The sequence below is a fragment of the Aaosphaeria arxii genome, assembly GCF_010015735.1.
Source record: "Aaosphaeria arxii CBS 175.79 unplaced genomic scaffold BU24scaffold_5, whole genome shotgun sequence".
Taxonomy (NCBI): Eukaryota; Fungi; Ascomycota; class Dothideomycetes; order Pleosporales; genus Aaosphaeria; species Aaosphaeria arxii.
This window is the reverse complement of record NW_022983478.1, coordinates 1,318,369-1,343,787: the sequence shown is the minus strand read 5'-3', so window position 1 is coordinate 1,343,787 and position 25,419 is coordinate 1,318,369. Positions and strand designations below refer to the sequence as shown.

The following is a 25,419-nucleotide window of genomic DNA, read 5'->3' as shown; positions in this document are numbered from 1 at the left end:
TGTTCATCTGTGTGTATCTTGTTGGTATTTATTAGATGGTAAGCAGATACATGGATAGGTAGCAAGAAGTAAGAAGTGGATTATTGTCTAGATAGAATTCTGTATATGTGTAGGTAGATGGTAGCAGTGTTATGTGTAGATGTAGAATTTTACTATGAAGTGGAAGTGGAAGAGTGTGCTTAACCGACGACCGACATGCCGACACCGACGGAAGGTACAGTACCTAGTAAGTCTCAGTAGTCCAGTAGTCCCTGCCACCTGCAAAAAGCCTGCAAGAGCCTGCAGAGCCTGCAAAGCCTGGCAACCCTCCCTTGTCCAACTGCGCCTTTTCATCATCTTCTCCATCCCTAAAGTACCTTAGGGGCCGCTCATCAGTTCCCTACCGTAGACCTACCTACCTCGTAATTTCTCTACTTTCTCGACTCTCGCTCACACCACACACTACACACTACACACACACTCTCCTTTCATCATCACCAATTCACCACCTCACACCACTCCTCCATACCCATCACGCCGGTTGGCAATCCCCTCGCGTTCATCGGACGTCACCTGTCCCTACCTAAAATACGTCCACCCGACTTCTCTTATTTCTGCCACAAAGTACCCCGGACTTTTTTCGTCGTCCTGCCCAGTTTCCTGGCAGGATTGCGTTCACGCGGCGACCAAAGGCATGCACGCGACACTTCCAACGCCCTCCCCATCAACACCCGCCAACTCTGGCCTCTAAATCGTCGTCGCATCCACCGACATACCTGATTCTTCACCATGGCTTTCAATTTCAACTGGTCGCCGCTCATCGCGGACACCTCGCGAGCGCGCGACATGTTGACCACTGCGCTAAATAAATCCCCTAAGCCGCCGATCATCGTTGACGACATCATCGTCACAGAACTCAACCTGGGAACCACGCCGCCCGAATTGGAAATACTAGAGATTGGAGATTTGGCCGAGGACAGGTTCAGAGGAATTTTCAAAATGTCGTATGCTGGCGATGCTTTTTTAACGCTCAAGACAAAGGTTCAGGCAAATCCGCTCAACACACTGCTGTCCACGAGACCAAGCTTCGCGTCGCCAGAGCCTTTGGCCGCCGCCGAAGGTCTGACAATACCGCTCGCCATCACGCTATCCGACATTCGATTATCAGGTTTCGTCATTTTGGTCTTCTCGAAGCAAAAGGGCTTGACTCTGGTCTTCCGCAACGACCCTCTCGAATCCCTAAAGGTCTCGTCTACGTTCGACTCGATCCCTTTCGTCCGCGATTACTTGCAGAAGGAAATCGAGAAGCAGCTTCGCGTTCTCTTCATGGACGACCTCCCGGCCATCATCCATCGATTATCCCACCGCCTCCTCGATCCCGAATACCAGCAAGTCGACGATGCAGAGAAGAGGTTGGACGACGCGAATGATAAATCAGCACGTATTGATCCCCTGGCCACGCCTCCTCAGGACGCTGTAGACGCGTTTGGCAATCTCCTGGACCTGTCACACATTTCCGATCTTTCCCTCGAACCATCAGAAATTCACGCGTCATTCTCGCAGAAGAACATCCTGCGCCTCGCTGCACTATCCGAGTCGCAGCGCACCCTCTCGCTTTTCACGCCAGGCATTCGCGAAGCAGTCTTCCGTGCCTGGGCCAGCCACTCCGACCAGAACAGCCCCGGTTCCTCGACACCTGCACTCACCCAATCGAGTCTATCAAGAATACAATCTACATTTGGTAGCTTGAAATCGCACAGCTCATCCGTGGCATCAGATAGCACAGGAAACGAGACGCTTAGCTCCAGGCCCACGATGACGTCGTACTCTTCCGCACCAGCGGGTCTTTCCCTTGGCGCCAATCGCTCACGAACGTCGAACATGCGAAAGCGAAAGAAGCGAGTGGTCAATCTACGCAAGGATAAAGATGGCGCCGAGTCGTCTGAGGTTTCTACGGAAGCAAACACGCCCTTGCATAGTACGAACGTTTCGGAGACTGCGAGCGATTTCCCGGAGAGCGTACCGGAAGAGAGAGAGCTGGAAGAGGAACTGGCAACACCACCCAAGACCCCAGAGAGGCGCACACTGAACAGACGTTCAAGCTTCGAACTCGCCGAGGCAGCTCCAATTTCCGAGAAGAGCCCTGTCGAGCCTTTGTTGCCCGCGGCACCCATACTGGCCGATGCACCCAAGTTTACCAAACCCAAGCAGAAGTCGAAAGCGGAGGAGGCAGCGCACGAAAGGAAGCGCTCCTACTCGAGCAGAACGCCACTCCGCAGCAGTCATCTCCGCCCTCCACAGCAAGCAACCTCACCCCTCCTCCGATCATTGTCGTTCGACAAAGTCTCGACCTTGTCCTCCGTGCTGCCTCCCATGTCACCTCCTCAGATGGAGAGCTCCGCTTCCTCTTCCTCCGGCGGCATTCTTGAGCAAGCTTGGATGCTCAAGATGGCGCAGGAGATTGCCCGCAAGGTGCAAGAAGAGAAGGATCGTGAGGCAGACCGAGAGCGCGAGTTCAATCGCGCCACGCAGCCACAGACCACGTCAAAGGCGGCCGAAGGGATGTGGGCTTCATCGCATGAAGAGCTCGATGCTCCTCCATCGTACCAAGCCTCCATCTAAAGGGGACTCGACAACACTACTCTTTTTTTCTTTCTTCTTTTTTCATCATGACCTTATGCATATATGACGGCGTTTCAAACCAAAAGGACAAATCTCCACACCCACTCTGTTCTCTCATTAGGCTTCCCCTCTGCGTGGGGACCGACCATTATGGTAATCCTTGTTTCCTTGTTTTCGTCTTGGGGGCGGCTTCGTATCTTCTTTCACACTCTCCTCATTCTGGTCATCGCTTTTCCTTTGTTTTGTCTTATCCGTTGTTGTTGCCATCGAGCACACACACACCTACCATTCTCGCTCACCTTGTTGCTTCCATCTTCGCGTCGCATACCACACACGCACCAGAAATAAAAAAGTCTCGCAACTTCAATCCCTTCTTCTTTCTTTCTTCCTTTTTTCTTCCGTCGCCAGACGGGAATAATTCACACTTTGTCAATAGGGCTAGGCTAGGGGGTCCGGGAGGTTGCCAGGAGGCGGACCATCTTTTTTCACTCAAAAGGAACGGGGTGGGAGGGGCTTTCTGGCTATACATAGGCAGGCATCGGACGGACGGACAACATCGGACTGGAAGGGCTCGTTCATCATCATCGTTATCATCGCTTGCGTCTTATCCCAACTCTTTCGAGTTGTCACTTCTTCATTCTTCTTCTCCCCTCAAATCGACCGAACGACGAAATGTTCCGGTCCTTTTTATTCTTATTCGTCATTCTTATTCTTCATTCTTGAAGGTTTTCCAATGGGCAAAGCAAATGTGCGCGCTTCGTAACAACTAGCCGTATACCCCCCCTCTACTGCGAGAGAAAGGAAAAAGTTTTGAAACATATGAATACTATTCTTATTTGATGATGACATTTGAGGAGAGCTTTGTGCTATTGGAACGTGATGGTTCGTGATGTATTCACTGACTTTGAGTTGGGTGACTTTTACGCTGGAATATGTGTGTATAGGAAATAGCATCTTTACATGACTGGTTCTTGTCGTGTGCTTCTCGAGAGGGAGCGAGGGATGGGGCATGGAGAGAACGCAAGTTGAGAAGGAAGGAAGGGTGCTTGAATGAATGAAGCATAGAGATGTTTTGATGCACAAGTTACATTAAACACGTTTTCCAACGATGGTTGATGATGGTAACTGATTGGATCACGAAAGCCACGTCTCTCTCTCGCTGTTTATGGTGACGATGGTTGTTGTAATCTGATCTGATCTGATCTGATCCGACGTTGAGAGATGTTTATGTGTAACATCTATCTCCCCATCCATACATATCTCCAACCACTTGATACTTCAGTGAAGCTTGAGAGGTGCAGTTAGTCATTTCAGACTTATTCACCAAGTGGATCTTCTTCCCTTTCAATTATGAATGCAGTTTATTCAATGCTATGATATGATATCGCTATCGTCGTCTCATCATCTTCATCATCTTCGTCATCGTCAACCCCATCTACATATTCTTAATCAAATACGACAACCCCGCCCACATCTCCTCACCAGACGGCAAGATCTGCGCCGCGGGCAACACGAACCCATTCCTGCCCGTATCCCTCAACTCCACCGTCATCGAGTACGTCGCCTTCGCATTCTCCAGCGCATAGTCCACCGAATCGCCACTGACCTGATAAATCGTATTACAGATCGGACCGGACGTAAACGTCGTGCCATGCACGGCCTTGACGGCAGCCACCGCCCCGTCAGTCAGCGACTTGTACTTCGCAGCGTTGGGCACGGCGCCGCTGCACGTGTAGCCGTACGGATACATCCACAGCTGGGAGTACGAATGGATGTCCATGTACAACTGGACGCCCTTGCCCGCGGCGATGGAGTCGAGGTGCGCTTTGAGGACTTTGGTCTCGACGCCGTCGCCGGCGGACGGGCCCTTGTAGTCTTCGTCGCAGGGGGCGGTGGAGGCGCCCTCGCGCTGCGGCCACGAGGAGTGCGGCCAGTTGCGGTTGATGTCGCGGCCGACGCAGGAGGCGGACGGGGTGGACTGGCGGTTCTTGCGCCAGAGGCGGTTGGTGGTTTGCGTGTAGGCGAAGCCGTCGGGGTTCACGATGGGGAGGATGTAGAAGTCGTATTTGTTTTTGAAGGCTTGGACGGTGGGGTCGGTGGAGGTGAGGAGTTGGTAGGCGGCGTATTCGTTGACCTTTGGGTTTGAGAGTTAGTATTGAATGGGAGGGGATAGGATGTGAGGGAATGAAGGCGTACCATGTTGGTGATCCATTCTCGAGCGTGCACCGTCGAGTGGAATACCACGCCCTTCTGCGAGCCTTTGCCGCCGCTGCCCCAAATGTGGATTCCGTTTATGTCGCGGCCCTCCAGCGACTTGCCGGCGGAGAACACCTCCGAGTTGGCTGGGTACGCGGCCGCGAGATCCTTGAGCCACTGCGTGTGGTCCGCAATGGGGTGGTATGAATTGAACCAAGTGAGGTTCGGCGCTGCCAGGGTGCTGAAGTCATTGTCGGCGGCAGCGAATGCTGGATGTGACGATTGATGTCAGCAAAAACGTCCGGTTGATTCCCCTCCCCGTTCAAGGCGAGGTCCCAGGATGTGATGGGATATTACTTACCGGCAGGGGCAGCAGCCACCTCCGACTCGGCGGCGATCGATGCGCCGAGATTCTCGTGCATCAGCGCCGTCTCGATGCCCTCGGTCGACTTCTTGAACTCGGCGAGCACTGACGGCGGCACGACGACGTCGACCACGGAGCTCGTCAGGGCGCGACCCTTCCACGTCTGGAGGCTGAGCTTCTCGATCACTTCATGGAGCTTCTCGCCATTGGATCCAACATTGACGCGGTACACTTGGTAGCCGTCGTAGTCTTCCGACCTAGTGTTGAGACTGATGGCCGAGACAAGGCTCAGGGAGGCCAGAACGACAGAGAGGAACCTCATGATTTCAATGGGTAGACTGGTGAGTTGGGCCGCGAGGTAGGAATTGGCTGGCGTGAGGAGCAATCAGGAAGTCTGGTTTTCCAAGACTCTTTATAGTCGTACACAGATGTGGAGCTCCGTGCTGTGGAAGAATTTGGCGGTTCGCAGGAAATATATTGTCACCTGCCCTTCGAGTGCCAATCTCCATCTTCGAACCCGGGGCAATGCCGCGGCAAGGAAGCTGGTCGAGGCATGGTAATATAAAAGATGCATGGCTGATTGACAGGGCACTGTACGCGCGACGATTCGTCGATTGGGGGGCGATGATGATGCCCTGCCACGAACCCGTTTCAATCAGATGCCTGTTTGGGATTTGTTTGCTGCGTATTGAGTGGCTGCCATCAGGCAGATCTTCCCTTGGAGATCCTGCAGCATGGCGCACTGCACACAAGACAAGGAGGTCGGCGGCCAGGAAGCTTATCTCGGGGGGCGATATCAGTATTGTGCGGTCAGTCGGTCGCTCTGTGTGTTGATTGCTGCTTAGCTTCCGGCTTGACCTGGGGGATCGCCAGGGAATCGAAATATGTTTGGCTCCGACCTTCCCGTTTCGATGAGGTGTCTTGAAATCGCTAAATGCATAGGCTTGCTTGGGTGGCCGCTTCGGCTGAATTGATTGGAGAGGCTTGGAGATTGGAGGGGTGCTGGTGAGGCGAAACAGCCAAAGGAAAGCGCGGATTACTCGTAGGTGACCTCGAGCAAACAGCCATCTTTCAGCGTACCATAGTTCAAGAAGAAGATGAAGTCGACTTGGTGGTGGTTACTGTACGTCGTTGTATGTACATCCCGCGTTGTATGTCGTCGGACATTATTTGTCGGCGTCTAACTGGATTTGGGCAAAAGGGCCCTCTAGAATCGAATCGTAGGGCAGACGAGTGATACGAATAAATTATAGGTCGAAGTAGCTGCACTTGTGCAATCTAGACTTCCTGTTGCAGCATCGCGCGCTTCTGTCTGTTTAACAGCGTTCAGTGTGACCTCGGATGTTTGCCTCGACCTGATGCTACCGCATTGTGATTGTGCTCCGAAGTCCGTCTGCGTCGATTAGTCTGGGTGCTTCCATCAACCACTGGTGCTCTTGTTACCTCGCAGTGTAGTCTCTTTCCTAATATTACTGCTTTCAACGTTATCAGGCTTCTCGTATCATCCTTGCTCATGTTGTCGATGTCAATATAATTTCTGCAATGCGTTACACGTCCACAGTCAAAATCCAGCACATGGTGAATACTTGCAAACTTGCCGTCTAGACATGTATTGAAAATATTGCATCATACATAGTGTTCTACTCCTACAACCCTCTTGCCTGCCATTTTATCTTACACCAACCCAATCCCCATTTACGCAAGAGTGCACGAGTACTGTCCGACCCATTTTCGGCCTCCGCCGCAGTCCTCCACCTGCTCCTCAGACTTGCAACTGCCAACCTTGTTGCCGTTCTCCTTGAGATCCCCGCCTCCCGAACCGCAGCCCTCCATGGTGTACATCTGTGATTGACCGGGAGGCGTGAAGAAGACTTCGCAGGGAGTGAACTCTTCCCAGTCGAATCCGTGGGGTGTCACTGCTGAGCATCCTGATCCAGCGACCCAGACTGCAGAGGCGCCTTTCTTGCCTGGGTTGGCATCGAGGGATTCGTAGCCCAGTCTGATGTTCTTTGCCTGGCGCGCAACGACCGAAGCACTGGGTGCGGCGCTGACGAATGAGTTGAGAGATAGAAGGGCAACGATGGCCGCATAAGCTGTGGTGGAGTATTGCATTTTGGAAAAGTGGATCGGAATAGAAAGAGATAGACGTTTGTAATTTCCGAGTGAGTGTCTTGCTGCGCTGAGCGAGAATGAATGGATGAATGAAAGAAGAAAGTGTAGTGAATGAAAGTTTGATTTGTTGATGATGTCGTGCTTGTGGGACGAACTATCGACCCTTTCTATAGTTCATGTTGACATTATTTTTGGCATCAGTCGCCCATCGTGAGTATGGCTTAATGCCTGTGTAGAAATGGACATTGGCAAAAGAGAATCGGACTTTTGTAAGCGTTTGAAATGCTGGACGGTATCCGGACATCACCACAATACGACCAATTGAAACCATAGTCTGTGACTAAATCTAGTTCTATTAGAGAACCAGGCTTTTTGTATTCATTTTCTTTGCGTGCCAGAGAGTTGTCGCATTGAGCGCGGGGTTTGATGTTGACCACGGCGGAATGGAATTCATAGACGCCAAGAATTGTGATGTCTCACAGTCTTGTAAAATTTATAGGCCGGTATGGAGATTGATGACCTAACCTGATCACTTGTCGGCACCAGTGGATTGAAGATGTAGAGGAGGTGATGTCGTGGAGCCGGTAAGTAGAACTTTCGGCCTACAGTGACGGTGTAAAACTGTGCGCCTTGGCTGATACAGAGGGAACATACGTCGGACTAACTACCTCCTAGCTTCATGTATATTCTTTTATACCTATACCAGCTATACGAGAGTATATTGTAGCCAGTCGACAGTCTTAACACCTTGCGAATATAGCCGCGAATGTACAGTTGTGACAATGGAATACTAGCAGGCCAAGCCCGAGGTGCCTACTCTATGTGCCTTGTCGGCTCGGAACACTGATGTTCAGCAATGGACTCTGTCACGTTCCTATCGCCTGTTGCTTCTATCTGCAGCAACACTTCACTCGACGTACGAGGATTATTGACCCAATTGGTTGTCTGTGGTACAAAGTCACAAGACATAAAGAGTTCGCCACCTACGGGAACGTCGGCTAATGGGACCAGCTCTTTGTCAGATGCCGAGCGGCGTCTGATCACATTCTTCCCGACCCGACCATCCTCACAATGTCACACTACTCCATCTCATGAAGTTTTGGATGGCCCTTGCACATGGACACATCTGCTGCGCAAGAAGCGGGGCCTGCGCCGGCCCAGGATGATTCTCCAAAAATCAAAAGAGCGCATCAGGCCTGTTTGAATTGTCGCAAGCGCAAGTCGCGTTGCCTCTTGTAAGTAAACACGTCCACAAATCGGCAAAGGCCTCATCCACCGCAAAGGTTGAATACCCGAGACGCTGACCAAGATCGACGCAGGGACAATGACGGCTCGATACCCTGCCTGCGATGCAAGAGGGACAACCTCGACTGCGTCCTAGGAGGCTCCAACCGCGGCGGACGACGAGTGCGAAAGCCGAAGCCTGTCGAAACCGCGACGCTCCCAACGCTCCCAACCTTCACGGCCCAGGATGACACACCTTTCAGTGGCATTGGGAACGTCGGCACGAATCCGTGGACACAGACCGAGACGAACGAGCAGCAACGTAACGGCGGCGGAACACACGACCAAATACCGCAATCCGAGTCTGGCACATCGTCGGACGAGCTACCCTACGCAAATCTACAGAACCCTTCGGATGCATTGGGCATACTGGCCAGGGTAGCAGAAGGGAGTTCTGGACGCGCGGATCTGGCGACGACACAACCTCTCGGGCCATCGCAACCAACCCATGTGCCTGGTTCTCTGACTGCTGTCAGCGGCGATGTTCAGTCCCCACCCTCTTTCTATTCCTACCGGCTATTAGACACTGGGGCTCTCACAGTAGCTACAGTATGTCGCCTACTGTCGCGTTATCAAGAGAATTACCACCCGTACTATCCTCTCGCGCCAGTTCGAACCTTCGATACTTCGCTCCTGGCAGAAACGGCAAAGAAGGAGCCACATCTTCTTACCGCAATCTTGGTGATAGCATCTAAGGATCTCATCGAGGAAGCACACATCTACGAATCATGTTCAGAATATATGAAAGAACTGGTGTCACACCTGGCCGCTGGAGGTGACGCAGGTGTGGAAGCCGTTGAAGGCCTTCTCATCCTTGCCGAGTGGGCACCTTACACTCAGAGAACATCTGGGAAGGTCGGAAAAGGTGAAGAAGACAAGGAAAGTTGGATGCATGTCGGTCTTGCTTTACGCATTGGCTATTTCCTAGCTCTCGACAAGTACTCATTCAGGGTCACCGAGAACCAGAGGGACAAGGATCCGGAACACGATCGGAAACGACTGATCTGGACAGCGGCCTACGTCTCTGATCGACATATATCCATTCGAATCGGAAAGGCTTTTTGGTCTCGTGGACCTGGGCCTATGACGACTCTTGTCCGTGCCGACTATCCCTCGCTCATCCCAAAGTCCCCCAACGAAGAGGACTATGCCAGCATCTATCAAGCCAACCTGGAATTGACACAGCTGTTCAGCAACGTTCATGATGTCCTCTACTCAAATCCCGGATCAAGTTTCCGATCTCATCTGAGCGGCAGCTACATCAAGTTCATCGATGACTTCCGCACCGCCATATACGGATGGAAGAGTGTTTGGGGAACCCTAACATGCTCACCACCGCTAAAAGCCTGCCTCCTCATGTCCTACGACTACCTACGTCTTTACACGAATGCATTTGCCTTCCAAGCCACGGTGCGTCGCGCCATGCCCACCGTCGACCAGGCCATCATGCATTCCGAGAATCCTTCGATGCAAGCGCCGCAGAGAGTGTTCAGCAACAACGTCGGCGCTGTCGGAGACGCCCGATTCATCTACGAAGGCCTCGATGCCGCCAAAGCAATCCTCACCACAGCCAACAACTTCGTCGATCCCGAGAAGTCACTCCGCTACATGCCCCTCCGATACTACCTCTACCTAGTATACGCCGGCGTCTTCCTCTACCGAGCACGCTGCACCGGCGTTATCGGCGGCGAAGAAGACCGCACCGTCCGCGCCGTGATCAACGAAACCGTAAACCGCCTCCAACGCAGCAGTCCCGCCGCAACGGGCTCCACGACGCTGCAACACCCAGGCAGCCGCTACAGCGAGCTCCTCAAACTCCTATGGGCCAAAGTCCCGCGAAAAGACAAAGCATCCCGCGCGTCCTTCCGCCACCCAGGCACCAACACAGCCAACCTCCCCAACACCGACGGCAACAACGGCAACGGCAACTCCAACAACACCTTCCAATCCGGCATGCCGGTCCCCATGCCCTCGCCCTCGCAGTCCGGCAGCGCGCACACGGGCGAGAGCCCCGCGGTCACGGAGCACATGGGCGACTTCGGGTGGACGGATCTGGGTGCCGTGGGCGACTTTGCGATCAATGGCGGGGGTAACACAGGGCCTATTGACGACTCGACGTTCTGGAATGGGTTCCTGCCGCTCGATATGGGTTGGCCGCTCGGCATGTCCGGGCAGGGCGGCGCCGGGTGGGACGATATGGGGTTTGAGGGCCACGAGTTGGGGATGACGTTTTGATATGTTTGATACACCTTGGAATTGGGAGGGTTGGTTTGGGCTGGACTGGCTTTTTGGGTTTTGTTCGAGAGACGGATTTGTGGGGAATGGTTCTGTTTACTATATACCTAGGTACTGTAATGTCATGTATTGGGCGTTATCTCTCGAAGGAGTGATTCTGATGCCCTGGGAGCAGCACGATTGGCCTTTGATATATCAATATACTTGTTAACGTTATCATCATAAGTTTACAGCTACGTCAAGTTTCCCATCATCACTTATCATTTTCCAAATCTCCAAGGAGCACCACTGACATTTGAAACTGATAGGCTCCACAACCATGATATTCTCACCTTTACAGCTACCTATCACTGCACAAGTTCTACTCAGTACTAGCATCAACGATCCGCCTCCCACCTCCCTACCTCCCCCCCTTCTCCCTCATACTCCTCCCCTCAGTCCCCCCACTATCCTCCCACCCCCCAACCCTCCTCCTCCCCAACGCCCTCCTAATAATCCACTCCTTCGCCGTCTCTACCTCCCCCTCCCCACCATCCTCCTCCCCTTCAACAATCCCCCTCATCCTCACCCCATCCCCCGGCCGACAAAAATACACCAGACTCCACCTCGTCACTTCGCCCTGGCGCCCCGGAGGCGCAACGACACGATGGATATTAGATCGCAGGATACCAGACGAGAGAATGGAGAGCGCGTCCCCGAGGTTGACGATGCAGTGGCCTGGGAGCGGGCGGACGTATGTCCAGCCGTCCTGGCATAATGGCGAGGGAGAGGTGCTGGGGGTGCTGGGGGGTACCGGGGAGATGGAGGGCGGGAGGCGGACTTGTAGCCCGCCGAGGCGGTTGAAGAGGATGGTTATGCTGCCGAAGTCTGTGTGTTCGCCTAGGGCTATGGGGGAGGATTGCGAGGTGGTGGTGGTGGTGGGAGGGGGTTGAGGGGGTGCGCGTACGAAGCGGATTTGGTCGCCGGAGGGGGAGGAGAGGGCGTGCAGGGGAGGGAGGCCGCCGGATTGTTTGGCGGTTGGGGTTAGGGGGAGGCGGGGGGTGAGGAGGGTGAGGAGGGTGGTGCAGAGGGTGTGGGAAAGGTTGATGTAGGAGGCGTAGAGGGGGCGGTGGGTGGTTAGGACTTCGGGGGAGGGGAGAGCGGGTGTGAGGTTTAGGATGTCGTCTTTGGAGATCTGAGGGCTTGGTTAGTTGATTGATTTGCTGGGAGGTTGGAGGGAGATATGTGAAGATACGTAGGGAAGGTTTATACGTACGTTGTAGAACTCATTACGGTCACGGGTACCTTCTTTGTCTACGATGCCTTCGCCGTAGCCTTTGTATCCAAAGTAACTCCCCTGATCGGCAAAGTCGTATTTCACTTTCTCTTTTACATCGAGATCGAAGAAACCATTCATGACTTGGAACAATTGGTCCGCATCTCGAAGTAGTGCTTCACCTGGGTGGTTCCCATCTTCACTAGACTTGTTCTCTGTAATATCACCAACGCTATCAGCGCCATTGGAAGCTCGAAGGTCGAGATAGAAGAATCCCAAGTCGCAACAAGCTTGCCAGCACCGTTCCTCCTCTTCTGGGTCATGATCTAAGAGTTTATCAAGAGATATACGGAGCAAGGGTGCGGTAGGCACATCATCTGGAAAGGGTGGAAGGCCTGGGAAGGCTCCCTGAGGAGGAGACTGTGCTCGATCAGAATGAGGCATTTTGCAGCAAATCAGTTGTCAATGAGTATTCAACCACATTAGGAATTGGGTGAGTGCAACATACAGCATTATAGTGTTGTTACAATCATGATATTCACAAGACTGCCTCGGCCGCCCCCGCACGCTAGATGTTGGAAGTGTGGAGATGGGAATGCATCTACCTGCAAGCGCTGTCAATCGTGGAATGCGGGTCGGGAAGCATGGCAGAAACGCGGGGTAGCCTCCACGAGACACGCGGACAACCCCAAAGGCACGACCACACCTTCCATCCTCCTTCTACTGACAAGGAACAACACACCAACAACACCAACATAGACATCACATTATGAGAAGCATTGATCAAGGAAGATGAAGAGTATAAGCAGACGACTCCATTCATTAACTATCGACAGTAGATGTAGCTAAGCTTTCCCAGCAACTTTACCCGGAGATTTCTGCGCCATATTGCAACCCAGACGAGACGAGCAGCAATGCTTTGTTATCGAGCAGTAGTAGATGATGTTGAACAACGCCTACCAGATGCAAGACTCCAAGACAACAGACAACCCAGTCAAGTGATGATAAGCGAACAAAGTTTATAGACACAATTTGACAAAAGGCCGACAGGAAGCAAAATCCTTATGCGTTGATGATACAAGAGAATGTTTGAATACGACCTAGGATGAATTAGATGGATGGACACGACGAAGATGATGGACGAGTGGACATACCGTTGACGGAAGGAACCCATCTACAACCTGGATCCGTGGACGACCTTGTAGTCGACAGCGAGCTCCTGGCCATCGTCGTTGATGACGAGGACGCGGACGCTGCCACGGCCGTTGTCGAAAGACTCGGTGAGGCGGGTGAGGAGACCGCTCTGGTCGATGATGGGAAGACCCTGCTTGACATCGCCAGTCTCGGTCATGGCAACAACGCGGCCATCCTCACGGATGTCGAGAACACGGTACTGCTTGAAGACAGGGCCGAGCATGTTCTGGACAACAACCGAGGGGGCAGGGTTGGAGATGAAGCTGGACTCCTCATGAAGTTGCTTGGTGAAGAGGTCAACACCGAGGTAACGGTGCTGGCCAGTCTGAGAGGAGGTGGTGATGCGGATGACCTGGCAAGGACGGCCCTGAAGGATCAGGAGATCGCCAATGCGGATGTGGTGGCAGGGGATGGTGATGGTGTTTGCGGGAGCCATTTTGCGAGGTGCTTGATGGATGGTCTTGGAGATGTGGGTGGAAGAAGAAGTAGGAGCGAAGCGAGGAGGCTGGGGCTGGGCTCGGGATGGGGCTGGTGCGGGAGCAGGGGCAGAAGTGGGACCAGGGGCGGGAATCGAGTGAGTGTACTTCTCCTTGACTACGATTTCCTCACGGTCTTCGCGGTGAGCCGACTGGACGTTGGGCTGGTGATGAGAGTGGTGGTGGCGGTGAGAATGGAAGGGGTGAACGACACGCTCGGCGACGCGATCGGCTGCTTTATGGAGACCTTGGCGGAAGGAGTGGTACTGTCCGTCAGAGTCGTAATATCCCATATCACGCTTGAACTTCTTGGGGGCGTCGACGGTAGAACGAGTAGACTTTTCTACTCGAACTTGATCTCCTCTTGGGTAGCGAGAATCGACAGAGTCGTTCTCACGGCGAGAGGGATAGCTGTCGTGCGAACCGGTGTAGGTCTGCTTCGAGTAGCTGGAAGCTTGCTCGAGGTTGGGCTGGGTGGAGAGGTTGGTGAACTCAGCAGAGTATCCGCCTTCGATAGGACGGGTACGTTCGCGGTATTGACGTTCGGAAACGTCGATTTGAGTGGGAGCGTAGTCGGTGGCAGGGCCGTGGACGGTATTGAAGTCTCTGTCGTAGGACCTGTCCTTTACGTCGATGTGGCTTCCGACGTAGCGGTCGTAGGGTTGTTGATAGCTGTGGATGAGAAGGAGAAGGGTCAGCTTGAGCAAGGAAGAACAAGTCGAGCAAAAGTGGAGACGTGCGTGGTCGCTGGGACAACAACAACAAAGCAAAGGGGGTTAGGCGAGCTGGTGGCTTTTTTACGACCGCCAAGTCTCAGGGGGTGTGAAGGGGGGTGAATGTAATGTGTAATGGGTGTGAGTGGGGAATGAGTAGCGTGTATTTGTTGTGCGTGTGAAAGTGGAGTGGGTTTAGGGGGAGGGAGGGCACGGATAGTGCAAGTGCATGTACGGGGTGTATGGGTATGCGGATATTGGGTAGCTGATTCGTGGCCACCGCCGCTCCCTTTCCCCCCCCCCCCGACCGGCCGAGCGAAAAACAATAGCAACAGAATCTCCTGCGCTGGGACTTTGCGCCCCGACTGGAAAGGGAAAGGGAACTGAGCTCAAAACAATGAAAATCAGTACTTACTGGTCCTGAGATTTGTACTCAACTTCGACGCGTTCTTTGGTGCTGCGCTGCTGCTCTGGCTGTTGATACTGGTGCTGGTGCTGGACAAACTCGTGCTGCTTGAACTCAGAACGCTGGGGCTGGGGCTGCTGGTTGAAACGGTGCTCCTCGATATGGATCTCCTCACGGTGCTGCTGGGGCTGGGCTGGACGGCGCTGCTCGTGAATGTGGATTTCCTCTCTGTGAACGTTGGCTGGACGTGGACGCTGCGGCTGCTGCTCCTCGTGGATGCGGATTTCCTCTTTAACGTAGGTTTCTTGACGGTTGTCTTGCTGTTGCGGTTGCTGTTGCTGGACGTGAGTGGAGAAAGATTCGTACTCCCCTTCTCCCTGTCCGAGCTGCTGAGCCTTTGAGCCTTCGACCTTTTCTTGCGTCGATGATTCTTTCTGGCTCCGATAAGAGCTGGGAAAGATCGAGAAGGGGATAGGAAGCTGTCATGGACAATGTTAGCTTTGCTTTCTTTCTCTATACCATCTTCATCATGTTGCTTTGGTGTTGTTGTTGTTCAAGTCCCTCCCCATCCTCGCGACCATCGATCATCAATCCGTACCCATCCATTGGATAGATACAGATCCAAGCTCGAGCATCGCGGCGGTGAGATAGACGGTGATGATGATGGTGAATAGTAACACTTACGCGTGCTTCAAAGTCCAGGGTGTCTAGAAGTCAATGCCCTTACGAATCGCGAATTCGTAAGGAGCTTTTCTGACCTCAAAGTGAGTTGGTAGAAAAGATGCCTCTTAAAAGCGCCAGGTTTGGAGATGCAGATTGGATGTGCAGAAGCGGGGTGAGTGGAGGAGGAGTGATGAGGTGTCGCCAGGCGATGAGCGGAAGAGAGAGGCTGGTAATGAGGAGGTTGGTTGAATTGGCTTCCTCTTGGTTCGACTGGGGGGAGCTGACACACGCTAGTCCGCAAATCCAAACAACAGAACAACAACGCCAGTCCCAATCGGGTCGGCCCCCTTTTTCCATTCAATTTCCCAACCGCGTCCGTTCACTTCCATCCCATCCATCGCCAATCCATGCACCAATGGTTTCCCCCCCGACCGGATTCATCTAGCCATCAATCATCACGCCTCCTTTCCTCTTTTCCAACAGGAGCCTCTCCTCACGTCTCTAGCTGTTCATCTTGTTGTTGTGTTGTCTTGTTATTGTTGTTATACTCGCTGTAAACAACCCGTAATGGCTCCACCCCATAGCGCGCGCCATAGCTCCATAGCTCCATAGCTCCAAAGCTTCCCCCTGTAGCCACTCCGTAGCTTCCATCTCTTCCCTATTCATCCCCAGGTACCACGCCTCCCTCCCTCTCTAGACTCTTCCCAGCACCTATTTCCATCCTCAGCCCAGCCCATCATATCCGTTTCGACCGAGGCTTCTCATGATAGCCGCTCGGCCACCTCTCCTAGGCCAGGAGACTGGATCGACAGGTAAATAATCGATGCAAATCGCTCGACTGGACTGGACTACTGAACCGGCCACCCACCTAACAATGCAGCGTCCATCCCAGCCAACCGATTCAATTAATTCCACCGGACCACCATCGCCGCCGCTATGATCTCTCGATGCGCATGCAGTACAATAGCTCGTTGCTACACCAGTGTGGACCCGGCCATCTTGCGTGGAGCTCTACCATTGGTAGCCTTCTGTTTATCATGCAGAGGCATTTTCCTCTTTCACAGAGCTGAGGGCATCATCCATGTTGGCCATCGCGCGACGCCCAGCCCCTCAATTGACTTTCAGCTGTCCTGCGGAAATTCGGAGGCTGGGGAGCAAGGATCAGCAAGCCACTTTCGAACCGGGGCGCCGCTGAATCACGTGCGAATACTGTGTTTGTTGACATGCTTCGGAGGCTTCATGCATCCCGAGGTCTGGCTCCAGATCGGGTTGGCCGGAATCGTCCTCCCATTGATCGATGATTGCTGCACTGCTGACATGCGTGAGCGTGAACCTTGCTTGGCTGCGTTGTCGCGTCGTGCAACTCGCAGCCGAACGTTTGTGACAGTAGAACGCGTCATCTACAACCACCCACTCCATGAACTCAATCGGCGTGGCTCGGTCTCCATCCCAGTAAATACTTGTAGACTCAGTTCTTTGTGGTGTGCCATGGTGGGAGTCCAAATAAGTAGATGTATCCAGTGGTGCGGATAAGAACAAATACCATGGTTGGGATCTGCTTCGAACCGTATCTTCAGCAAACCTGCAGGCGTCTGGGATAGAGATAAGTCTACCATGACATATACCTAAACACGCCTTTTTCACCCTGTTTGCAATGTTTGTTGCTGCGAAATTCCACTCGTGCCACTCTCGCTCCTACATACTCAATATTTATGACGCTGATACGGTTCGTCTTGTCAATTGGTGGTGTTTCTGCTCCATGCGGAGAGGGGGTCCGGTCCAAAATCTCCTGGTAGTTCCCATTGGTCGCCGTTTCCTCGAACCTCATGGTCTCCCACGCAATCCGTCCAGCTATCACGCTGTCCCAGACACCTTCTCGCCGTGGACAGTCTAACATCATTGCTATAGCCTTGCGGCGGAGCTCCATGTCTCCTGCACGACAAGAAATCATCCACAAGGCACAGAGGACTCTTGTTCCCGATGAAAAGACAGGGTTGGTAAGAGCAGGCTTCGCTGATTTAGATCGCTCATGAGCTTGCGTCGATGGATAGTAATCTTCCGGAAGCGATTCGGGAGCAAGCGTATGAGTAGACGGTGCATGTATGAGTTGGCTTGCGAGGTCGAGAAGTTCCTCAAGCTCCGGCGCTTCCTCGTCCACGTCAACATCTGCTATAACCTGAGTGCCATCGAATCGAGGACGAGTCCACATGATGATGCCATAATACTTGTGAAGAAGTAGAATGCTAATGACAGCCTCTTCATCCTGTCTAGTTACCCTCGGTACCTTCTGGAGAAACTCGTTCAGTAACACGGTGCCTCTTTGATATTGAGTTCGAGTGTCGCTGAGTGTCTGCAATATCTTTTCAACCTGTTCCGCCTCCTGGAGCGGGGTTTGGGCTACTTCTATAGAAACGCGTTGCAATTCGGCATATGTTGCCTCGAAGTAGAATCGAGCATCTTGAAAGTCTTTGAAGGGTTCCGGGGACACAGCCAGGTCGCACTTAGGGAACGGTTCCCACTCGAGTTGTCCTTTCTCATTCAATATAGTTCTCGCCTGGGTATCCATATCCACAAATATATATCTTAACGACCGTAACGCCGCTAGATTTTGTTGTGAAACCGGGCATCCAGCGGCAATCTCCTGGTCAACTTCCCTCATGAATTTCAAGCCACTTCGAAGATGGTCAAATGCTGTGCTTTGGTGGCCTTGGATGCATGCGATGCAGTGAAATAGTAAGCAACAGGTCATCAGGTGTATCTTGTCGGCTATCGTCGTTTGAGTCGGCGATTGAAGGAGCTCTCGTATGGCAGAATTCGACTGCTGCCATGCGAAACGGAGATATTTATCGGAGGTATCATCTGGCACGACGGGCATTCGTCCTGTAATGAACTTGCGATGTAGAGATGCCAATGAGATGACGGCGTGGCGAACAGCAGCAGAAGCTTGAGCTGCCTGAAGTACTTGCACTTCCCAGAACTGCTTGTCGTATAATCCGGATATCTCACCGACACTGCGATATTGATAGAAGTGGAATGCCTCCTGCTCCTGAGCAGAATTAAGTTGAAGTCCGTTCATAGCAGATGCGAGAGAGGTGTTTGTAGGCGATATTATGATTTGTTGCGTTTGTGCGGTTAAGGTTAAGGCACCATAACCATCGCACCTTCTTCCTGTAGATGTGCACCTTTTACAGTGCGGCTTCTCCTCGTCGCATTTGATCCTCCGGCTTCTGCGATATAACAGTCAAATGGTGCTCAATGGGGCTTTGAAGGCAAAAGATAATGTAGTGACATGATGATAGCAAGTGCTAGAGGATGCGAGACGAGTGATTTGTGTTTACATTCCAGAAGACACTGACATGGAATTCAATAGTAGTGATCATCCACGCTCTTAAACTCTTCTAACAGTGCAAAAAAAACAATAGTAAAAATTTACGAGAAAAACAATCATATGTGATCAAGAAAGAAGACACATTCGACATACCTGCATGTTATACACCCCGTCTTCGTCTTTGGCTTCCAAGCTTTCTTCCGACCAGGCAGCTCTGTCGAACGCGGTGGCAACATCTTCCAGAACCGAATTACGCTGACAGTCTGTGTAACAATGAATAAGCTTGCGATATTGTACTTCGTACCAGTTGACTGTCAAGTTGACGTGGACTGTGGGAGTAGTAGGATGGACGTCAGCATGTTTCCGTCGACAACGTTCCGTTAGTGGCTGTGTAGGATCTAGGCTAGCCAATCATCATCATCCATCGACTGGCATACAACGCACCCCATGTATAGTATCAGAACGTTATAGTTACGTATGTCGAGGAGAAAATGCCATTCATTTAGAATAGTCACATATTTAATCATGGAGGTGTTCATTCATCAAGCTAGATATGTGTTCTGTCCTTAACCCATCGTATGGCGAATATGTCTACCACATGTAGAGAAAGTATACTTCAATTGAATCCAGCATGCACGAAATTTCAACAAAATCAATTTTCATCTTCGAGGAAAGGAAGTCAACGTCTGGTTCATGAAGTAGAGATGATCGTTATCACCCATCCCAGGTCTTTTAAGTTGCAAACGATTAATCACCATCTGAAGGTTCAATGTACTGTTCGTCGTTATAGTCGCCATACTAATGATCTCAGAATGAAGTATAGGCAATGAAAATTTCTCGAGCTTTATAACTCCGGATTATGCCTCTCTTCATCCCGTATAATTTCTTACATCTTTTAATTATGCTGTCATCGGCTTTAATTTGATGGCTTCCGGGATGTTCATCAGTCTCGTAACAACCTTACAAATTCTTTACTCATGATTGAGATTAAAACAATAGAAGTCAAAAAATATGTTTGGCGACTACCAATCAAACAATTAGACCCGTCCACAACATAATACTCAGATTATATGTCTAGCTTTATATTTTAAAAATTTAAATATATAGAATGGTCAATGTTTTCAGGTCCTTTAGCGGTTAAGGTAGCTGCATGCCCGCTGCGAGTCTACCGAAACATTCAAATATTCAAACGAAAGCTATCAGCAACCACTCAACCAAACTCCTCTAGAAATCACTACATCAGCGTATTATAGGGCGTGTTGATGTTAGATTAGGACGAGACACCCTTGCGACGCTGTCCTTTCAACGGCGCGATTCATCTCACCAAGCGCTTGACATCCCCGAGTCAGAACATCTGTGACTGAGCGAAACACCTATTGAATTTTCGAATTCATTCAATAGTTCACCATACCACTGTGACAATTGACGTAATACATACGATCATAGCGTCCAAAATTGATGACGAGATTCCCAAAGATCCCAAAGGTAGACAGTCACTGTCCTGGAAGGTACTTCAACCATTCGTACTACATGTGATCTAAACTCGAATCGTGTCATGTGCTGTCTCTATGACATATCGTCTCGCGTACAATCAGCTTGCGCTATCGAGCAATTAGCCCTCTGCTTGTCATATAGATTTTCTCTCCTTTGTTACGATGTCTATATTGATGCTAAAGTTCGCACACAGAAAGATCACTTCATGTTTATTCAATATTCATCGAATCTTTGATTCTCTAATTCTCCGATTCAACATTATGATACCTATAAAACTCAAGATAGTAACCTTTGAGAAATGGAATACAGGTCCTCCGTGTCTTGCACGATACGGTTCTTTACACAATAGCCGCGCGCATGACATGCCTAGATCGATTATGCCGCAGCGCAGCTAAGAGGTTGCCGGCTTGACACTCTCAATATTTGCAAAATTCAGTGAGTCACAGGTTGAACTATGCCTATGCCATCGGCTTTTTGTATGCTGAACAAGAGATGCAGGTCGTCAATACCACACCGTAGCATATACTGACCCACGGTAAGTCAACCTAATCTTCAAAAGCAGCCGTTGTAAAATGACAAACTACCCTAGAAACCAGTTACAAGTGAGAAAGATGATATAGACACATGATAGTCAAAATCTCCTAATGTCGCATATCAATGTTCTCAAACACCTATTTCTTTCTGTCTACAGGGCATAACATAGTTAGTGATGATCGAAGCGATTGACGAACGAAACACTTTACTATCTTATGGCATATCCAAAGAAAAACAGAATCATCACTCATGTCGAATGATTACATCGGAATAGTTCATTTCAAAAACAGCTGAAGTGTGCCTTGTGTTACTATTATAGTCTATTCAAAATTCTTGAACATGTACGGAGTATCGAGATATGAGTATAACGTTCGTGCAACCGCTAGAGCTCTTGCTAAGATTATATCCACGACCAACCAAGGGCATTGATATATAAGCATGGAAATAATGGGGAACAATGATCGCGCCACGTTAATTGGAGATCTCAGAGGTGTTGTTGTCGAGGTTGTGATAATATTTGCACCTTTCTTAGATGATGAACACAACAGTGCGTGGCAGAATCAAACAATGCATTCCACCTCACAATTTATAGAGCACAATTAGTACTTATGCGAACGAACCTTACTTCAGTTCATTTTGTAGCCGTCTATTATAGTTCATGCATCAAGTGTATACCTAGATACCTACCTAGTTACGTAGGGTACTTGTGGGAATGATTCAATCCAAGACGAGGAGGTGCATTTAAATCTTCCAATAAATCTGCATGTACTCTGTATAATTGAAAAGTACGGAGCAATATAGAATCAAAAATTATTTCTTGATCAAGGCAGATTTGCTGATGTCTGTGCCGTGAGTGATGATGAAACTCGGTGGTGAGGTTGCTGGGCCAGCGTGGTTGTTTGTTTAGCGACGTGCGTCATAGCGTCCTCTCCCAGCCATCCCGTCAACCTCCTCATTTTCACAGTATTACCAGCCACAAGAACACAAGTACTGTGGGAGCCTACTCCTCCCAAACACTTCCCCTACTCTCCAAACCTTCAGAACAAACCTGACTATTTTCTAGCTGCACTCGTTGTTACTCTTCGCTCGAACGTTGCTTGCAAACTCGACCTCACGCCAACGGAACGTGCAGCAACTACCGAAAACCCGGTTGCACCACATCTACATTCTTCGCTGGGCTTCGGCTCTCCCACGAGGGAATATCTTTACAAACCGATACATACATTGCTCACTGAGACGGCAAAATGGCACCTCTTCCCGATTCCATTCTCGCCCTCCTGCCTCGCTCGTTCGGCATCTCTGCAGCTGAATCGGCGACTGCCCCAGCTGTCCACGAACTCATCAAGCGAAATGAAGACCGCAAAGCTATCTACAGTGCCGGTTCCAAACCGGCAACTGATTTCAACAACAAAGGAATCCAAGCACTATTCGCCCTGATCGGCATCGGCATGGTTCTCACCTCGATCTGGTTTTTCTTCTGGGCGAAGAATGGTGGCTTCAAGTGGAGAGAAGGTGACTGGGAGGACTACAAATCTACTGTCATGCGTCGCAAGGGACCAGATGGTAAAACGCTCTCGAACGCTACCAAGAGCACAAGACTTGGTGGTGGAAGTGTTGTCCACGGTGGAAGTTACGGTGCCGAGAGCAGCGTTGGATATACCGATGAGACCGGTACCAGTGCAGATTTTGGCGAGATGCGTGAGGTTGAAGAAGGCAAGTCACGCGTCTTCGGTCTTCGTGGAGGTGATGGCGAGAAGAAGAAGAAGCGTCGCCGCGACCATACCAACGACTACAGAGATGAGGACCTCCGCGACTACCGTGAAGAGAAGCCCGCTCGTGTCGGTGGTCTCAACCGCAATGCCGATGGTGTCTACACTGATTACTCTGCCACTGAACCCTCCGAGCTTGGCTCCAATGTCTCCAGCAAACCCCTCGTCAAGTCCAAGGATCCCCGCGACAAGAAGAAGGAGGCCAAGGAAAAGGAACGCCGTGCAAAGGAACGCATGAGGCAAGCCAAGTTGATCGAAAAGAACGCCGCCCGAACCGCCGCTGCTGAAGCCAAAGCCCAAAAGGAAGCCGAGAAGGAACAGGCAAAGAAGGAGAAGGCCGAAAAGAAAAACAAAGCCAAGAACAAGCGCACTGAAACCGAGTACACTCCAACTGAAGCCCCTATCTCCGAGTACCAATATCCACAATCTGAAGCTCCTCCTACCGAGTACCCTCAGTCCGAGCCTGCCCGTATTGAGTACCCCCAGATTGAAGCACCTCCTTCCCAGCATCGCAGGTCCAGGGCTCCTCCAGCCGAAGCCACTGTCCAGCAGCCAGCTCAAGCTCGCCGTGCTCCTCCTTCTGCCGCGTACTCCTTCACCACTGGCGACGACACCAATACCGTTTACAGCAGCGCCTACACCGACAACCGCACCGCACCTTCTGAGGCTGCCCCCGAATCATCCTACTACTCGGACTACCGCCCCAACGCCGACCCCAACGCGTTCTCAAAGCCACCCCGTTCATCTCGCCGTGAACGTCAATCGCAGTCCCAGAACCGCTCTTCCCACTCCGCCTCTCCCCGCAAGCACCGAACCTCCCGCCCATCTGAGGCACCCATCGCCCCATCCGACATCTTCACCCAGAACAACGGTGACGCTCAGGGCCACATGTCGTACCCATGCCACATCCCGGGCCTCAGCACCGCAGGCAGCGTCGCCGTGAGCGACAGCGTTAGCCAGGTGCACGCCAAGCGTGAGAGGCGCGGCCGCGATGTCATGGACGGCTACCGTCGCGGTGGCATCCGACCCGTCGGACGACGCGACAGCTTGAGCGACAGCGACTCGTGATTCAGATTGTTGAACAACCACAAGCGTCTTCTAAACGGATACCCCTCTACCCTTTATGTACAATATAGCACGACAAACTTCTTCTTTTTCAAACCTCCTCTCGGCGTTTTCAGCGGCACAAACTGGCAGGCACTCTATAGCGTGGGAACACATGACATGACTTCGATGGGCGGGCGGAAGCGAAAGGGGACGACACGGACTTTCCGAGATTGACGAAGCACGTTGGTCATGCATGTTCGCATGGCTTTTTTTATTCTGGCATGGCATGGCATGGAGAAACGGTATGGGAAACACGAAAGCAATCCAACAGTATATAGACAAACCACCCCCAAAAACACAATCAATGAAATGAAATGGAATCAACTCACCACCCAACCCATCATCCTTCCATCGTGCAAATGTGAATGAATCTTCCCGTACATACGTACTACTGGACGGCACTTTCCCGTCTCCCTCACGCAACTAACCTGTCATATATACCACTTACCCGTATGTACAGCAAGCTCATCACCCCTATGCTTACCTAGGTAGATATATCATAACTGCCCCCTTATTGTATACAGCACGCCCTGCTTCCCAACGCCCTTCACTGGTATCGTATCGATCCGTGAAACGAACTTACAATCACCGTGGAAGAGTGTCCGGGAGTGACGAGACGTTTGTTTCTGGTATGCACAGGCTGGTAGGTAGGTAGGTAGGTAGGTAGGTACGTACTTCATAACACAGAGGAACACGTTCGCCGTAGTCTTCGCACGTACATCTCGACTAGTTCCCCACGGTATGTGAGAAGGATGTTGGTTCTGGCGTAGCTACCACCAGACCATTGGTCATAGGCAAGCAAGCAAGATGGAGAAGAAATGGACGGTGGAGAGTAAGGCAATACGTGAGGAGTGAGAAGGTAGACGGACGAGGAGAGAAGACAGCTGGGTGTCTTGCGTTAAGGGTGAAGGGGAGGAAGGAGGTTGGGTTGGATTGGGGTGTGATGACGAGGGAAAGGGGAGTGGTGGGTTCGGTGATGGAGTGGTGAGATTGTTGACTACTTTTTCTATGGAGTGAGCGAGTGAGTGAGTGTATGTCTTTGTGTATGTTGTGTATCTGAGAATGAGTGTCTGCGAGAGAGAGAGAGAAGAAAGGAGGAAGGAAGAAGGGTGGAGATTGGAGGGAGAGAGACATGATGGTGGGTGTGAGCTGTTGCGTGGTTTGAAGATGGAGGATGGGGATGAGTGTCACTTTGGAGATTTTGGATGGATGTTTGCCAAATTTTTTCAACTTTGATGATTTTCCTAATACGGTTGATGTTGTATCTAGGAGCATCCCCGTTACGGGATGTCGTCTATCAAGCAATACAACCAAGTCTGCGGACATGTGATTGAAGTGAATCAGTGATCGAGCACGGCACCCGATGTAGCTTCACCACCGCCTTTTCGTGATCCTGCAATACCCAGAGCGGGATGAAGATGATTCGAGAGAGAAAGCTGACGAATACCAACCATCTCACTGCCGTCCGAAGCTCTTGGAATGCAAAGGCAGCAGGAGAGGGGTCAGAGTTCAGGCCGACGGTGGATGGGAAGCTAGCCACGTATCTGTCTATCAAAGGCCTCGTCGACTACAACGGAGTCCGGCTCTTGATTTACCCGTCCATTGCTGCGGGGAAGTGAGTCTCTGCTCTGGAGAGGGGTAGCAGGTAGAGAAAGGAAGAAGTCGTATGCAGATGATCGGACCTAGGT

At 51.4% G+C, this 25,419-nt stretch overlaps 9 protein-coding genes across 9 annotated transcripts; 4 read left to right on the top strand and 5 right to left on the bottom strand.

Moving 5' to 3' along the window:
• The first annotated feature begins 557 nt into the window (after positions 1 to 557).
• On the top strand, positions 558 to 2,948 carry BU24DRAFT_217679 (mitochondrial distribution and morphology protein 34). The gene has a single exon (XM_033522018.1). The coding sequence runs from the start codon at positions 769 to 771 to the stop codon at positions 2,599 to 2,601; it is 1,833 nt and encodes a 610-aa protein (XP_033382955.1). The 5' UTR covers positions 558 to 768; the 3' UTR covers positions 2,602 to 2,948.
• A 1,088-nt stretch (positions 2,949 to 4,036) lies between these two features.
• BU24DRAFT_463389 (uncharacterized protein) lies at positions 4,037 to 5,483 on the bottom strand (the record flags this gene model as incomplete). Its single annotated transcript, XM_033532116.1, has 3 exons — positions 4,037 to 4,735; positions 4,798 to 5,066; positions 5,159 to 5,483. The coding sequence occupies 3 exons, from the start codon at positions 5,481 to 5,483 to the stop codon at positions 4,037 to 4,039; spliced, it is 1,293 nt and encodes a 430-aa protein (XP_033382954.1).
• A 1,239-nt stretch (positions 5,484 to 6,722) lies between these two features.
• Positions 6,723 to 7,395, bottom strand: BU24DRAFT_451607 (uncharacterized protein). Its single transcript, XM_033531127.1, has one exon. It carries the CDS (start codon positions 7,271 to 7,273, stop codon positions 6,857 to 6,859), a length of 417 nt encoding a protein of 138 aa, XP_033382953.1. The 5' UTR covers positions 7,274 to 7,395; the 3' UTR covers positions 6,723 to 6,856.
• A 761-nt stretch (positions 7,396 to 8,156) lies between these two features.
• Positions 8,157 to 10,999, top strand: BU24DRAFT_371300 (uncharacterized protein). Its single transcript, XM_033524462.1, has 2 exons — positions 8,157 to 8,508; positions 8,593 to 10,999. The coding sequence occupies exons 1-2, from the start codon at positions 8,390 to 8,392 to the stop codon at positions 10,790 to 10,792; spliced, it is 2,319 nt and encodes a 772-aa protein (XP_033382952.1). The 5' UTR covers positions 8,157 to 8,389; the 3' UTR covers positions 10,793 to 10,999.
• A 193-nt stretch (positions 11,000 to 11,192) lies between these two features.
• On the bottom strand, positions 11,193 to 12,491 carry BU24DRAFT_482111 (Clavaminate synthase-like protein; the record flags this gene model as incomplete). Its single annotated transcript, XM_033533223.1, has 2 exons — positions 11,193 to 11,966; positions 12,048 to 12,491. 2 exons carry the CDS (start codon positions 12,489 to 12,491, stop codon positions 11,193 to 11,195), a joined length of 1,218 nt encoding a protein of 405 aa, XP_033382951.1.
• A 730-nt stretch (positions 12,492 to 13,221) lies between these two features.
• On the bottom strand, positions 13,222 to 15,442 carry BU24DRAFT_410340 (uncharacterized protein; the record flags this gene model as incomplete). Its single annotated transcript, XM_033525985.1, has 3 exons — positions 13,222 to 14,389; positions 14,846 to 15,315; positions 15,356 to 15,442. The coding sequence occupies 3 exons, from the start codon at positions 15,440 to 15,442 to the stop codon at positions 13,222 to 13,224; spliced, it is 1,725 nt and encodes a 574-aa protein (XP_033382950.1).
• Positions 15,443 to 16,300: 858 nt separating this feature from the next.
• BU24DRAFT_217560 (uncharacterized protein) lies at positions 16,301 to 17,070 on the top strand. Its single transcript, XM_033522016.1, has one exon. It carries the CDS (start codon positions 16,436 to 16,438, stop codon positions 17,030 to 17,032), a length of 597 nt encoding a protein of 198 aa, XP_033382949.1. The 5' UTR covers positions 16,301 to 16,435; the 3' UTR covers positions 17,033 to 17,070.
• Positions 17,071 to 19,170, bottom strand: BU24DRAFT_217625 (uncharacterized protein). Its single transcript, XM_033522017.1, has 2 exons — positions 18,981 to 19,170; positions 17,071 to 18,726 (listed from the first exon to the last, which is right to left on the bottom strand). Exons 1-2 carry the CDS (start codon positions 19,061 to 19,063, stop codon positions 17,109 to 17,111), a joined length of 1,701 nt encoding a protein of 566 aa, XP_033382948.1. The 5' UTR covers positions 19,064 to 19,170; the 3' UTR covers positions 17,071 to 17,108.
• Positions 19,171 to 21,809: 2,639 nt separating this feature from the next.
• On the top strand, positions 21,810 to 24,061 carry BU24DRAFT_423525 (uncharacterized protein). The gene has a single exon (XM_033528276.1). It carries the CDS (start codon positions 22,100 to 22,102, stop codon positions 23,690 to 23,692), a length of 1,593 nt encoding a protein of 530 aa, XP_033382947.1. The 5' UTR covers positions 21,810 to 22,099; the 3' UTR covers positions 23,693 to 24,061.
• Positions 24,062 to 25,419: the final 1,358 nt, after the last annotated feature.

Excerpts from the sequence above, each read along its gene's own strand:
- BU24DRAFT_217679 (XM_033522018.1), top strand. The coding sequence starts at position 769 with ATGGCTTTCAATTTCAACTGGTCGCCGCTCATCGCGGACACCTCGCGA.
- BU24DRAFT_451607 (XM_033531127.1), bottom strand. The coding sequence starts at position 7,273 with ATGCAATACTCCACCACAGCTTATGCGGCCATCGTTGCCCTTCTATCT.
- BU24DRAFT_371300 (XM_033524462.1), top strand. The coding sequence starts at position 8,390 with ATGGACACATCTGCTGCGCAAGAAGCGGGGCCTGCGCCGGCCCAGGAT. Across the intron at positions 8,509-8,592 it reads CGCAAGTCGCGTTGCCTCTT|GGACAATGACGGCTCGATAC; the intron begins GTAAGTAAACAC and ends AGATCGACGCAG.
- BU24DRAFT_217560 (XM_033522016.1), top strand. The coding sequence starts at position 16,436 with ATGATCTCTCGATGCGCATGCAGTACAATAGCTCGTTGCTACACCAGT.
- BU24DRAFT_217625 (XM_033522017.1), bottom strand. The coding sequence starts at position 19,063 with ATGTTGCCACCGCGTTCGACAGAGCTGCCTGGTCGGAAGAAAGCTTGG. Across the intron at positions 18,727-18,980 it reads ACGGGGTGTATAACATGCAG|AAGCCGGAGGATCAAATGCG; the intron begins GTATGTCGAATG and ends GTTATATCGCAG.
- BU24DRAFT_423525 (XM_033528276.1), top strand. The coding sequence starts at position 22,100 with ATGGCACCTCTTCCCGATTCCATTCTCGCCCTCCTGCCTCGCTCGTTC.